The sequence below is a fragment of the Saccopteryx leptura genome, chromosome 8, assembly GCF_036850995.1.
Source record: "Saccopteryx leptura isolate mSacLep1 chromosome 8, mSacLep1_pri_phased_curated, whole genome shotgun sequence".
Lineage (NCBI taxonomy): Eukaryota > Metazoa > Chordata > Mammalia > Chiroptera > Emballonuridae > Saccopteryx > Saccopteryx leptura.
In genome coordinates this window covers 607,917-621,196 of record NC_089510.1, presented here as the reverse complement: position 1 = coordinate 621,196, position 13,280 = coordinate 607,917, and the positions used below count along the sequence as shown (strand labels likewise).

The following is a 13,280-nucleotide window of genomic DNA, read 5'->3' as shown; positions in this document are numbered from 1 at the left end:
CTCCACCCTCGTGGGAGATGCCCAGCCTGGGGCACTCCACGCTGCGGTCCAGAAGGCGCGTGAGGACGGCATGCCCAGCCCTCCTGTCCGCCCGCTGCCCGTGTGCCATGCTGCTTTCTTGCGGGGACAGATGGGAGATGTCAGCGGCAGGCTGCAGAGAGAGAGGCTCCCTGCGTCAGGCTGTCAGCCTGCAGGCTGGAATTCTCCTGTGGGGGGTGGAGGGTCCGTGCTGTGGGGTGCTTGCCGCCCACCCTTGGGTGGCTACTTTCTCCTTCCGCTCCGGGTTGCTTCCAGCGATTCACAGTGACGGTGGGGACAGGGGTGACTGCTGGCACTTCCAGGGCAACCCAGAGAGTGAGTGGCCATGGGGGTGAAGGGCCGTGCCAACCCTGATTTCCACTGTGCCCTGTCCAGGCCTGCAGAGGGGGGTGGTGGGTGAGCCTGCGGGTGCATGGCTGCCACCCCTCTCTACCTCAGCCACCTGATTACAGTTGGGAAGGGCTCACCATTGAGCTGACTGTGTGCCCTCGGACGCTCTCAGGACCTCAGGCTTCTTATCCAGAGAGTGGGGCTGGGCTAACAGACCCAGCGCTTGGAAGGCAACAGTGAGGGCTTGTGGGTGCAGGCAAGGCCCGGGCACGCGCCCTGCATAGGCGGCTGCCCCCTGGGCCGAGCCTCTCTCGGACCTCGGTCGCCTCCTGAAAGGACAAGCCTGTGGGGTCTGGAGTCAGGTGCAGAATGGGCATCCCAGCTGCCCGGGCTCTGGAGTGTTTCTTACGCCTTACCCTGCACTGGACACCCAACGTCAGAAGTCAGAACAGCCCAGGTGTGCTGCAAACACCGTCCAGGCGCCTTGTAAACGCCTGCGCTCAGCTTTCGTTTCTGAATGCCAGGTCTTTGCCATCCTGCCTACTTTGAAATAACAGCATAACCTACGAGAAAGTCACGTGTCAGTGTGTCAGGAGGGGCCGCCAGGATGCCACGATGTGCAGGTGGGGGTCCTGCCCCCCCCCAGGATGTCCCTGCAGCAAGAGGGGAACCTGGGTATCTGCAGTCAGGGGGGCTGCTTTGCTCTGAGCCTCAGTTTCCTCCTCTGGGAAGCAGACTCGGTAAAGTAGCCCCTGCTCCAGAGAGCTTGTGAGGGGTGTCGTAGGGTCCAGGCTTGGGAGTTGCATAGACAGGGGCTCTGGTCTTCATTGGCTCCTCCGCTGCAGAGAGGTGAGACCTGTCTGAACGGGAGGGGTGTGTGTGTGTGTAATTAACCTACTTCATGGGCTGAGGAGTCGCCTGAAACAACAGGCCCTGGGAAGCCTCGTGGTTGTGATTATTTTCGTGGTGTTACTAAAATCTCGTCTGTGCGGCTCCAGGGAGGAGGGACGTAGGGCGGGCAGTGCGCCCTGTTAAGCCCATTTAGGTGACAGAATTCCTCTGTGGAGAGAAGTTAGTGCTGGGGAGGACGGGTCATTTAAAGACTTACTTCAGGGCCCTGGATGGTTGGCTCAGCGGTAGAGTGTCAGCCCAGGGTATGGAAGTCCAGGGTTCAATTCCCGGTCAGGGCACACAGGAGAAGTGCCCATCTGTTTCTCCACCCTTCCCCCTCTCCTTTCTCTCTTTCTCTCTCTCTTCTCCTATAGCCATGGCTTGCTTGGTTCAGACAAGTGGGCCCCAGGCCCTCAGGATGGCTCCATGGCCTCCTCTCAGGCGCTAAAATATCTCAATTGCCGAGCAACTGAGCAGTGGTCCCAGATGGGCAGAGCATCGCTCCTAGGGGGCTTACCAGGTGGATCCAGGTCAGGCACATGCAGGAGTCTGTCTCTCTATCTCCCCTCCTCTCACTTAAAAGCATCATGTAGTCCCGATGCCCATCCCTGTGGCCACCCAGCCAGCGCCTCTGTGCCGTCCCAGCTCCAGAACCAGGACACGGAGCCAGAGAGCGAGTCCCAGTCTCGCTCCACCGCTCACTGCCTCTCTGAGCTCCACCCCCTCCTGTAAAGGAAAGAACAAGACTCAAGGATGCAGCACCCCTCCGTCCCCTAAAGTCCGTGGGTCTGAGAGTCCAGAGGATGGGAGAAGGACAGGAATGGCTCTCTGAGCTGCCAGCCGAGGGCTGGGGCGGTCAGCCCCGTGTTCTCCTGTGATCTCCCCAGTGGGGAGGCTTTGCGAGACTGCCCTGGTGTACGCCCACCCGTGGTGTGACCTTGGGACGATGGCTAACCCCTGGCTTTAGCTCCCTCCTCTGTGAACTAGGATGGCAACCTTACACCTCACTGAGGTTGTCGTGGGGTTACAGTGCCTGTGACAATTCCATATCTGAGATGGGTGTCAAACTCCTGGTTTGAGGTGAGGCAACAGTCTCCAGTCAGCTAAGCCTCAGGTAAGGAGAGAGAGAGAGAGAAAGAGAGAGAGAGAGAGAGAGAGAGAGAGAGAGATCTGTGTGTGAGAAAGGTGAACCTGGAGGAAGATGGGGGGATCTCTCCTTCCCTTCCCTGGGGTGCCCCCACTCCAGGGTGCTGCCTCCTCAGCAAAGCTCAGACACACTCGGCCTGTCTCTGCCTCAGGGCCTTGATACCAGCTCTCTCCCTTGTCTGTAATGCTCCTCCCCCAAATGCTTGACTTGGGCTCTGCCCCACTGTCCTGAGAGAAGCCTTCCCTGCGTACCCCTCCTCCCCCAGTTTGGTTTCATTCTGTTCTTTGTTAACATGCAGCACCCCCTATTTGAGTGCATGTCCATTTCCTGCGTCTCCCTTAGACTGTGAACACTGTGCGGACACTTCACCCTGTTCACAGCTCTGCTGCCCGTCCCCAAGCGTGCCTGGTGCACGGAAGGGACTGCAAGGGGTTTGCAGAATGGGTGAGTGAACGCGTGGGCACCACAGCTAGACCGGAACCTTCCCACCACGGACACGACCTGCACCCTCTGGACGGGCACCGTGCGGCTGGCACACCCTGGGGCTGGCCTGTGGCCCGCCCTCCTGCAGCTCAGGGCATGGCCCTGTGACCCCACCGGTCAAGGCGCCCAGAGATCTTGCCCAGGCCCGTGGATTGAGCCGGCAGAACTGGTCTGGGAGGGTCAGCCTGCGCCCTCCCGGCACGCGCGCTCTCCGCCTGGTGGGTGACTTTGCAGCGAAGGCTCCGGGTTGGCCGCGCCTGATGCTGCAGTTGCCATGGCGACGGGCGCCTCGCGATTGGTCCAGCGCGGCCGCGCCCGCCCTCGGGCCGAGCGGACCTCGCGCAGTCGCGGCGGCTCCCGAGGCTCCCGAGGCCCCCGGTCCCGCCGCCCGGTCCTGCGGGAGGGAGCCCGGGCCGGAGCCTAGGCCGGCGCCCGCCCCGCCCGCGACCACGCTGACCCGCGCACCCCGGACTCCCGGCCGCGCCGCGAGCCTGCGTGCTGGCCCTGCAGCCCGGGGCCACCCTGCTCCCCGCGCGCCCGTGCAGGAGCCCGCCACCCCCGGGAATGTGACCCCCCCCCGTTTGATTTTATTCCCTCTGCTTGTCGCCTGAGCGTCCGACCCCGCTGACCGCGCCGAGGAGCCCGGCCGCAGGGAGAGGGGCTGCCGCAGGCGGGATGGCCTGCAGACGACGCTATTTGTGAGTACAGGTGTCGGAAGTGCGGGGCTGGGGTAGAGGACCCCGGCTGAGCTGGGGCTGGGGGAGGCTCTGGGGGCGGGGGCTGCCTCGGAGGAGCCCGCGGCTGCAGAGGTGCAGTGGTGCCCTGTCCCCTACCCTGCTGTCCCCTGCCCTGTGACGGGGTGTGTGTCCTGCTGATGCTGAGGAAGGCAGTTAGTCAGCAGTCTCCACCCGGCTGTGTAACCCCCTCACTAAGGACAGGTAACCCCCTCCCCAAATCCGAGCACCGGGATGGGACCCCAGACCCACTGCTACAGACTGACACTTGGTACAGACCCCAGCATGTCTGCTTGGAAAAAGCCCTTTGGGCCCAGCTCACCCATGACTGGCATTCAGCCAGACCCGAAGGAGGCTGGTGGTAGGAAGGTCCAACCTGTGACGATCAGGGGACAGCGGTGTCCCCCGTGCTACCATGGTGTTCTGTGAGGCTGTGAGCGGGAGAACGTGTGTGTCTGTTAGACCTAATGCCAGCGGCAGAGACTGTTAAGTCTGCAGGGGGTGGTGACATCATGGGCCTGCATATTTATGGAAGCCTGAGCCCTTGCTTGTTACGACGCCAGGCTTCCCCAGGGCTCCGGAGTAGAAGCCAGCCTCCCTCAGCACTTTCTACGGTGAGCGTCCTTTGGTCTCGGACCTTGCAGGACCCTGGCCACAGGGGTCAGACCAGCTCCACACCTCCAGCTGCCTGGTCCAGGCGGGGCTGTTCCTCGACCTCACACCTGGTCAGTGAGGGCAGAGCTGGACCCTCTTGGGCTGGGCTCAGCCCCCAGGACAAGGAAGGGAAGGCCTGCAGCAGTGTGGGGGGACCTGTGGGGGGCCCTGTACCCCGACAAGGGCCCGGGGAGCCCCTCGCTAAGCAGCATCCGTTCCCCTGCGTTGAGGGACAGCTCTCTCGGTAACGGCGTGAAGGAAGAGACGGGTGATGGAGGAACCGGGTCTGTGTTTGCTGTGATGTTTGTTCATCTGCTCCTTCAGTGGAAGAGCCCACGGCTGGCTTGTTGACGTGCACAGAACACGCTGGAGTCGACACTCCCTCTGACGAGACCCTGGTGGTATTTTTGGAAACAAATAATGAATCCCTGCCCAGCGCGGCGCTGTTGCGGGGAATAGGTCCTCCCAACGCAGCTGTCTCCTTCCTGCCTGGGCCCAGGGGCCAGCGTCGCGAAAGTCTCAGAATTCGGGGGGTTCTCCCACGCTGGGGAGGGGCGGTGTGCAGGGTGAAACGTGCAGGTCCCCAGTGTGTACATTGAGCCCCTCTCAGGCCATTGATGCTCAGTGGTGGGACCCTCACAGCAGCCTTGTCTGGGCAGGCACAGAGACGCCCATTTTAGAGATGGGGAAACTGAGGCTCAGCCAGATTCCCCTGGAAACTCGGATTGCACTAGCTGAGGTTGGGAGTTTGAGCCAGGGCAGTATACTAGACTCACGTGAGGAGACGTTTTAGCAATACCCACGCCTGGGTCCACCCCAGAGGTGCTGCTGTGTGGGCCGGGGTTGAGCTCGAGCATCAGGACCCTGTAAGTTCTCCGTGTGATTTCCATGTGGAGCTGGGGTTGGTGGTCCTGGTGCAGCCTCTTCCCATGGCCGATCGCACTGCCCAAGCTGGCACGACCTTGACGTTGCCAGGGATACGGCTGCCACACAGAGGTCCTGGCAGGGTCACTGACGCCTGGACTAAGCTGTCTTGCCCGCCCGCCCGGGACAGGGGCCAGGCTGGTGAGGAGAGTGGGCGCATTGGGCTCCATGCTCCCGTCTCACAGTCTGGCCCAGTGACGGCCGGGCCATCACTCCACAAGCGGCCACCCACCCTGTGAGTGGCACCAGAGATTGCAGAGAGACTGGGGGCCGGGGGGGGGGGGCGGAGAGGAGTTCTCACAGAAAGACTTTTAGTCGTAGATCAGGCCTCGCTGAGGCTGCCCGGGAGCCCTTGTGCTGTGTGTTTGCTCATTCCCCTCCCCCACAGCCGGGGGAGGGCTGACCCCCAAGCCTGGAGCTCTGCCTGCACCTGCTGCTCCAACTCCCTTGTTAGCAGGGGTCTAACACGGAGGAGGGGCGGGGGACTGAGTGTCTCCAGGCGCCTGGCTCACAGCAGCTGGAAAGTCAAGCAGTGTCATCGTGGCCACACCAGACTCATACTGACTTCAGAGACTCATTTTAAAAAAAAAATAAATTTATTAACTGGTTGACTTTTAGAGCAAGAGGAAGGGAGAGAGAGAGAGGTAGAAACATCGACTGGTTGACTTTTAGAGCGAGAGGAAGGGAGAGAGAGAGAGGTAGAAACATCGATTTGTTGTTCCACTTATTCATGCATTCCTTGGTTGATTCTTGTCTGTGCCATGACCGGGGGTTGAACCTATAAGCTTGGTGTATTGGAACAATGCTCTACCCGGCTGAGCTATCCAGCCAGGGCCTCGGAGCCTTCTCGTGCCCGGCTGCCTCCTTGATGCTCACTGATCCCTCTTCACAGAGGAGGGAACTGAGGATTGGAGAGGGTAAGAACTTAACCGGGGTCTCGGGACTGCTTCCCCCTGTGCCCTTCCTTGCCTGTGATATTTCCCCCAGCACGCCCTAGGCCAGACCTGGACCTGCTTGCTGTGGCGTCATTGTGCCTGGCGGGCCCTGGGGGGGCCCTGGCGGCAGGTCCCCCGCACCCCTTCCCTGCCTCCCTGTGGACCACCGGTGTGGTCCCGGGATGGTGTCATGGAAGCTAGACTCTTGTTGAGCGGGGACAGGGCACTCACAGTGGGGGTGGGGTGAACAGGTTAAAGGACAACAGTGGTAATAGTCACACGAGATTATTAATGAAACGGGAAGGGGGGCGGGGACCACGAGGCCTCCAGAATCAGTTCCTTAATCAAACTTGCTCAGCAACCAGGTCGTTACTGTGCTGACGGCTTAATTACTGGTGTCCTAATTAAGGTCAGCCCTCTTCTGACGGAAACGGGACTCAGCAGGGTAACCGCTGTCTTGTGGGGCGCAGAGCGTCTTGCAGCTTGAATGCGAGAAGTTGGGCTGCAGGGAGTTTGCACTGAGTCTGAGATACAGAGCTTCCAGTGGCCCCTGAGCCCTGGGTCTCTCTCTCTCTGGAACTCTGTGGTCCCGGCACGTCCGTCCCAGCTCCACTCTGGCCCCGCCAGCTCACAGGTCCCGTCCAGCTCACAGGCCCCGTCCAGCTCACAGGTCCCGTCCAGCTCACAGGCCCCGTCCGGCTCACAGGTCCCGTCCAGCTCACAGGTCCCGTCCAGCTCACAGGCCCCGTCCAGCTCACAGGCCCCGTCCAGCTCACAGGTCCCGTCCAGCTCACAGGCCCCGTCCAGCTCACAGGCCCCGTCCAGCTCACAGGCCCCGTCCAGCTCACAGGCCCCGTCCAGCTCACAGGCCCCGTCCAGCTCACAGGCCCCGTCCAGCTCACAGGTCCCGTCCAGCTCACAGGCCCCGTCCAGCTCACAGGCCCCGTCCAGCTCACAGGCCCCGTCCAGCTCTGGCCCCGTCCAGCTCACAGGCCCCGTCCAGCTCTGGCCCCGTCCAGCTCACAGGCCCCGTCCAGCTCACAGGCCCCGTCCAGCTCACAGGTCCCGTCCAGCTCACAGGCCCCGTCCAGCTCACAGGCCCCGTCCAGCTCACAGGCCCCGTCCAGCTCACAGGCCCCGTCCAGCTCACAGGTCCCGTCCAGCTCACAGGCCCCGTCCAGCTCACAGGCCCCGTCCAGCTCACAGGCCCCGTCCAGCTCACAGGCCCCGTCCGGCTCTGGCCCCGTCCAGCTCACAGGCCCCGTCCGGCTCTGGCCCCGTCCAGCTCACAGGCCCCGTCCAGCTCACAGGCCCCGTCCAGCTCACAGGTCCCGTCCAGCTCACAGGCCCCGTCCAGCTCACAGGCCCCGTCCAGCTCACAGGCCCCGTCCAGCTCACAGGCCCCGTCCAGCTCTGGCCCCGTCCAGCTCACAGGCCCCGTCCAGCTCTGGCCCCGTCCAGCTCACAGGCCCCGTCCGGCTCACAGGCCCCGTCCGGCTCACAGGCCCCGTCCGGCTCACAGGCCCCGTCCAGCTCTGGCCCCGTCCAGCTCACAGGCCCCGTCCAGCTCTGGCCCCGTCCAGCTCACAGGTCCCGTCCAGCTCACAGGTCCCGTCCAGCTCACAGGCCCCGTCCAGCTCACAGGCCCCGTCCAGCTCACAGGCCCCGTCCAGCTCTGGCCCCGTCCAGCTCACAGGCCCCGTCCAGCTCACAGGCCCCGTCCAGCTCTGGCCCCGTCCGGCTCTGGCCCCGCCAGCTCGCAGGCCCTCCCTGATGTCCTGATGTTCTCTCCTCCCTGACGTCTCTGTCTGAGCTTCGCCACCAGAATGTGCGTCGGCCGTGCCAGGGCACAGGGCGGGCAGTGAGCTCGCTGCTGCCCCCTCGCACACAGAGGAGCACGGGCGTACAGGATGTGCTCAGTGAACCTCTGCTGAGTGAGTGGTCTGGACTGTGTGTGGGCACTGCCCTAAGCCGGACGGTGCAGAACCAAGTAAGAAACAGTCTGCCTCTGTGACAAGGTTTGGGAAGTGCCAGGGGCAGGACAGAAAGACACCCGGGGACAGGGAGGGTCGCCACGACGACGGCGGGCGTGTCCTGCGCGCGGGGCTTGCCGGTGGGTCGGGGAGGGGGAGCACTGCAGGCTGCAATGTCGGCCTCAGCCTGTTTCACCTTCACAGTGACCCTGGGAGGAGGAGCCAGTTTTCCCTGCTGTGCAGACAGTGCCACTGAGTCAGCGGTTGACTTGCGCCAGGCAGCACCCACTGAGGGGTGGGGGCTGGACCTGAGCCCGGGCCGCCAGCGCCAGAGCCCAGCTGGACTGAGGCTTCTGCTGAAGGTCCTGGTGCCAGGCTGAGCCCGAGGGTGGAAAGTAAGAGGTGACACTGGGTGTGTGGGCGTGCTGGGAGCAGGCCCTCCCTGGGGCGGTGGCCATGGGCCGCCACGGAGGGTCTGAGTGGGGGTTACCCTGCTGCGTCACAGGGGACGTCTGGGCAGCGTTCTCCACCGTTTGTTCTCCGGGCCCCACAGTGGGGCCCACGTGTCCCCGTCCTGGGGCCTGGGACCTCTGTGCCCCACACGGGACACCCAGGAGAACTGCAGGGCAGGCCGAGTGATGGGGAGGGTGGCTTGTCCCCCGTCGGTCTGTGGAAGGCCGTGCTGGGAGCCAGGGTGCTTCTGAGAATGCCCGACTGTGGTCGGTAAGGTCACTTTGTGTCCTGGCCTGAGGAAGGCCCTTGGCCTTTCAGCCTCCCTCCTGACCTCCACATGGAAGTCGGGACCGGGCTTGGTTGGTGTGGGGCCTGGAGGAGGACCCGCAGCTTCCTGTTATGGACATTCGCAGAGGTCAGAGGTCAGTGCCTACACAAGACTGAGTCGGGGCTCACCCTTGCACCCCCGTGACACACTGCTTTCCTGCACCTCCCCGCCCTCCTGGCAGCAGTGAGAGGGGGGTCTGCCTTTGCTCCCGGTCCTCCTCCTGACCAGCTGCAAGCTCTCCGTCCTCAGGGGTGGGGCCGGGCGCACAGCAGATGGACATATGGAAGGGCTGGGTGGCCAGGCAGGCCCAGGTGACGGGGGTCCTGCTCCTTGTCTGGCCTCAGGCGGGAGCCTGGCACGGGGCCTGTGGACGAAACTAGTTTTGTCCCGGCCAGTGGGGGCCTCAGAGGCACTGTTTCTGGGTGCTGAGTGCCCACCAGGCTCAGCTTGAGGCCCCGAGGCTGCCCCCTTGATGCCTGAGGGTTCCTCACCGGCTCACGGGCCCCTGTTCTCTCTCCCTCCATTTCCCCTGCCCCCAGCCACTGAGACCCTAGCCCTCCCTGGAGCTCACAGAGCAGGAACAAGTTACTCCACTCCAGCTCTGCCCTTGCCTTGCTGTGTGGCCCTGGGCCAGCTTCTTGCCCTCTCTGGGCCAATGACCTCACCTGGAGCCAAAGTGGCAAAGTCAGCTCTTGTGAGTCTCAGTGATGCTGAGACACATGGAGGGGGCAGTGGGGGTCAGAAGTAGGATTTAATTGTCACATGTTCTGACTCCTTCAATCCTGGTCACCACAGTCACTGCCCACTCATCCATCCACCCAGCCTGCAGTGGTCCCTGGGCTTTGTGCCTGGCCTCGTGGACCTGTAACTCCGAGTGGGCCAGGCCAGGCCCTGCCGTGGAGCTGACAGTCCAGAGAAGGGACATGCAGCACGTGAGGCCGCAGTACCAGCCAGCTGTCCCGTTCAGGAGAGCACCCCCCACATACACTGCTGCCCCGTTCAGGAGAGCCCCCCCCCACATACACTGCTGTCCCGTTCAGGAGAGCCCCCCCACTGCTGCCCCGTTCAGGAGAGCACCCCCCACATACACTGCTGTCCCGTTCAGGAGAGCACCCCCCACATACACTGCTGTCCCGTTCAGGAGAGCACCCCCCACATACACTGCTGTCCCGTTCAGGAGAGCACCCCCCACATACACTGCTGTCCCGTTCAGGAGAGCACCCCCCACATACACTGCTGTCCCGTTCAGGAGAGCCCCCCCACTGCTGCCCCGTTCAGGAGAGCACCCCCCACATACACTGCTGTCCCGTTCAGGAGAGCACCCCCCACATACACTGCTGTCCCGTTCAGGAGAGCCCCCCCACTGCTGTCCCGTTCAGGAGAGCCCCCCCCCACATACACTGCTGCCCCGTTCAGGAGAGCCCCCCCCCCACATACACTGCTGTCCCGTTCAGGAGAGCCCCCCCACTGCTGCCCCGTTCAGGAGAGCCCCCCCCCACATACACTGCTGTCCCGTTCAGGAGAGCCCCCCCACTGCTGTCCCGTTCAGGAGAGCCCCCCCCCACATACACTGCTGTCCCGTTCAGGAGAGCCCCCCCCCCACACTGCTGTCCCGTTCAGGAGAGCCCCCCCCCACATACACTGCTGTCCCGTTCAGGAGAGCCCCCCCCCACACTGCTGTCCCGTTCAGGAGAGCCCCCCCCCCCCACATACACTGCTGTCCCGTTCAGGAGAGCCCCCCCCCCACATACACTGCTGTCCCGTTCAGGAGAGCCCCCCCCCCACATACACTGCTGTCCCGTTCAGGAGAGCCCCCCCCCACATACACTGCTGTCCCGTTCAGGAGAGCACCCCCCCACACTGCTGTCCCGTTCAGGAGAGCCCCCCCCCACATACACTGCTGTCCCGTTCAGGAGAGCCCCCCCCACATACACTGCTGTCCCGTTCAGGAGAGCCCCCCCCCACATACACTGCTGTCCCGTTCAGGAGAGCCCCCCCCACATACACTGCTGTCCCGTTCAGGAGAGCCCCCCCCCACATACACTGCTGTCCCGTTCAGGAGAGCCCCCCCCACATACACTGCTGTCCCGTTCAGGAGAGCCCCCCCCACATACACTGCTGTCCCGTTCAGGAGAGCCCCCCCCACATACACTGCTGTCCCGTTCAGGAGAGCCCCCCCACTGCTGTCCCGTTCAGGAGAGCACCCCCCACATACACTGCTGTCCCGTTCAGGAGAGCCCCCCCCACATACACTGCTGTCCCGTTCAGGAGAGCCCCCCCCACATACACTGCTGTCCCGTTCAGGAGAGCCCCCCCACTGCTGTCCCGTTCAGGAGAGCACCCCCACATACACTGCTGTCCCGTTCAGGAGAGCCCCCCCCCACACACTGCTGTCCCGTTCAGGAGAGCACCCCCCCACACCTCTGCCCACTCCAGCTCCTTTTCCAGGGACGCCCCCCCCCCCAGACTTCAATGTCCAACTCGGGCCTCCTGTGTCCAACTGAGCTCCTACACCCCTGGTGCTTCCTGTGGTCACCAACGTGGTCACCAACGCCGTGTCCTCTGTCCCCCCACCCAGACTGAGCGCAGCCCGGGCGAGGACCTGTCTTTGCTTCCTGGTGTCCCTATGGCCCTGGCCTGGTCGGACACCAGTAACCTTTTCTTTTCATTGCGTCAATACACACAGCATAAAATTTTAACCATTTTTAAGTGTCCAGTTCATTGATCAATGTGTAGCCATGACCACCATCCATCTCCAGAAGCCTCTCAATCTTCCCAAACTGAAGCTCTGTCCCCATCAAACCCTAACTCCCCCCCCCCCGGCCCCACCCCTGGTAACCAGCCTTCTCGTTTCTGTCTCCATGAACTTGACTTTGCGAAGGACCTCACAGAAGTGGAGTCACGCCGTATTGGTCAGTGTGTGTCTGACTGATCTCGCTGAGCCTCCCCTCCCCAGGCTCGTCCCTGTGTGGCGGGGGTCAGCACTCCCTCCCTTTTTAGGGCTGAGTCACGTGCCGTTGTACGGAGGGACCACAGTTTGTCCACCCGTCACCTGTGCGTGGACACCTGAGTTATTCCCGCTGCTGGGACCCTGTGAGCCGTGTGCTGTGGACGCAGGCGTGTGGCTATCTCTTCGAGGGCCTGCGTTCACTTCTTTCGGGTCTGTGCCCAGACGTGGGAGCTCTGAGGACATGTGATCCCACGTGTCACTCTGTGAGGACGCTCCTCAGTTTCCTCAGCGGCCGCGCCACCAGCCATGGGCAGGGTTTCCGTTTCTCCACATCCTCGCCAGCACTCACTGTTTTGGTTTTTGGGTGGCCTTTTGTGTTTTGTTTTCACAGTCGAGTTATCATGGTGTGAGGTGGCATCTCACAGTGGCTTCATCTACCTTTCCTGAGGCTGAGTGGTCCAGTTCTGCCACCCTGTCCCACGGAGGGAACACTCGGCTCCGCAGAGCTCTGGCACTGACTCTGGGGTGTGGGCACCTGAGATGCCTCCGCTGTCAGGGTCTGCCCGGGGCAGGCTGGGGACAAAGGAGGCTCAGGGCTCCCACCCAGAACCTGGAGCTTCAGGACATGTCACCCGAGGGGCTGGGCACTGAGGGTAGCTAACATGCAGCGGGTGCTCAGAAAGATTCAGTGACATAAGTAATATCAGCTTCCAAGTAATACCAGCGTCCATCTTTCTAGTTGTTGTTTATTTATTCGTATAACTAGAGATAATTCATCCACAGGGTCTGAGGATGTCTGTACACATTGCGTGGCTGCCTCCCTCCCTCCCTGTCACCCCCCCCACCCCCGGAGGCTGCGTGCGGCCTGTGCGGTCCTCCTGGGCGGTCCTCCTGGGTGGTCCTCCTGGGTGGTCCTCCTGGGCGGTCCTCCTGTGCGGTCCTCCTGTGCGGTCCTCCTGGGTGGTCCTCCTGGGCGGTCCTCCTGTGCGGTCCTCCTGTGTGGTCCTCCTGTGCGGTCCTCCTGGGCGGTCCTCCTGGGTGGTCCTCCTGTGTGGTCCTCCTGGGCGGTCCTCCTGTGTGGTCCTCCTGTGTGGTCCTCCTGTGTGGTCCTCCTGGGCGGTCCTCCTGGGTGGTCCTCCTGTGTGGTCCTCCTGGGCGGTCCTCCTGTGTGGTCCTCCTGTGTGGTCCTCCTGTGTGGTCCTCCTGGGCGGTCCTCCTGGGTGGTCCTCCTGTGTGGTCCTCCTGGGCGGTCCTCCTGTGCGGTCCTCCTGGGTGGTCCTCCTGGGCGGTCCTCCTGTGCGGTCCTCCTGGGCAGTCCTCCTGGGCGGTCCTCCTGTGCGGTCCTCCTGTGCGGTCCTCCTGGGTGGTCCTCCTGTGTGGTCCTCCTGGGCGGTCCTCCTGGGTGGTCCTCCTGTGTGGTCCTCCTGGGCGGTCCTCCT

The 13,280-nt window shown here is 63.0% G+C and overlaps 1 protein-coding gene across 5 annotated transcripts in view; it reads left to right on the top strand.

Annotated features, from left to right (window-relative positions):
• The window catches only part of IQSEC1 (IQ motif and Sec7 domain ArfGEF 1), a 274,380-nt gene that overhangs the window by 102,333 nt on the left and 158,767 nt on the right, over window positions 1-13,280 (top strand). The window contains exon 1 of one of the 5 annotated variants that reach the window (XM_066347179.1): window positions 3,326-3,588. The exons of the other annotated variants lie outside the window; for them this stretch is intronic. Within the exon in view, the coding sequence (XP_066203276.1) occupies window positions 3,566-3,588 (23 nt within the window). The 5' untranslated portion in view covers window positions 3,326-3,565. Of the gene's footprint in view, window positions 1-3,325; window positions 3,589-13,280 lie in introns of those variants that run through there. 5 annotated transcript variants of the gene reach the window in all.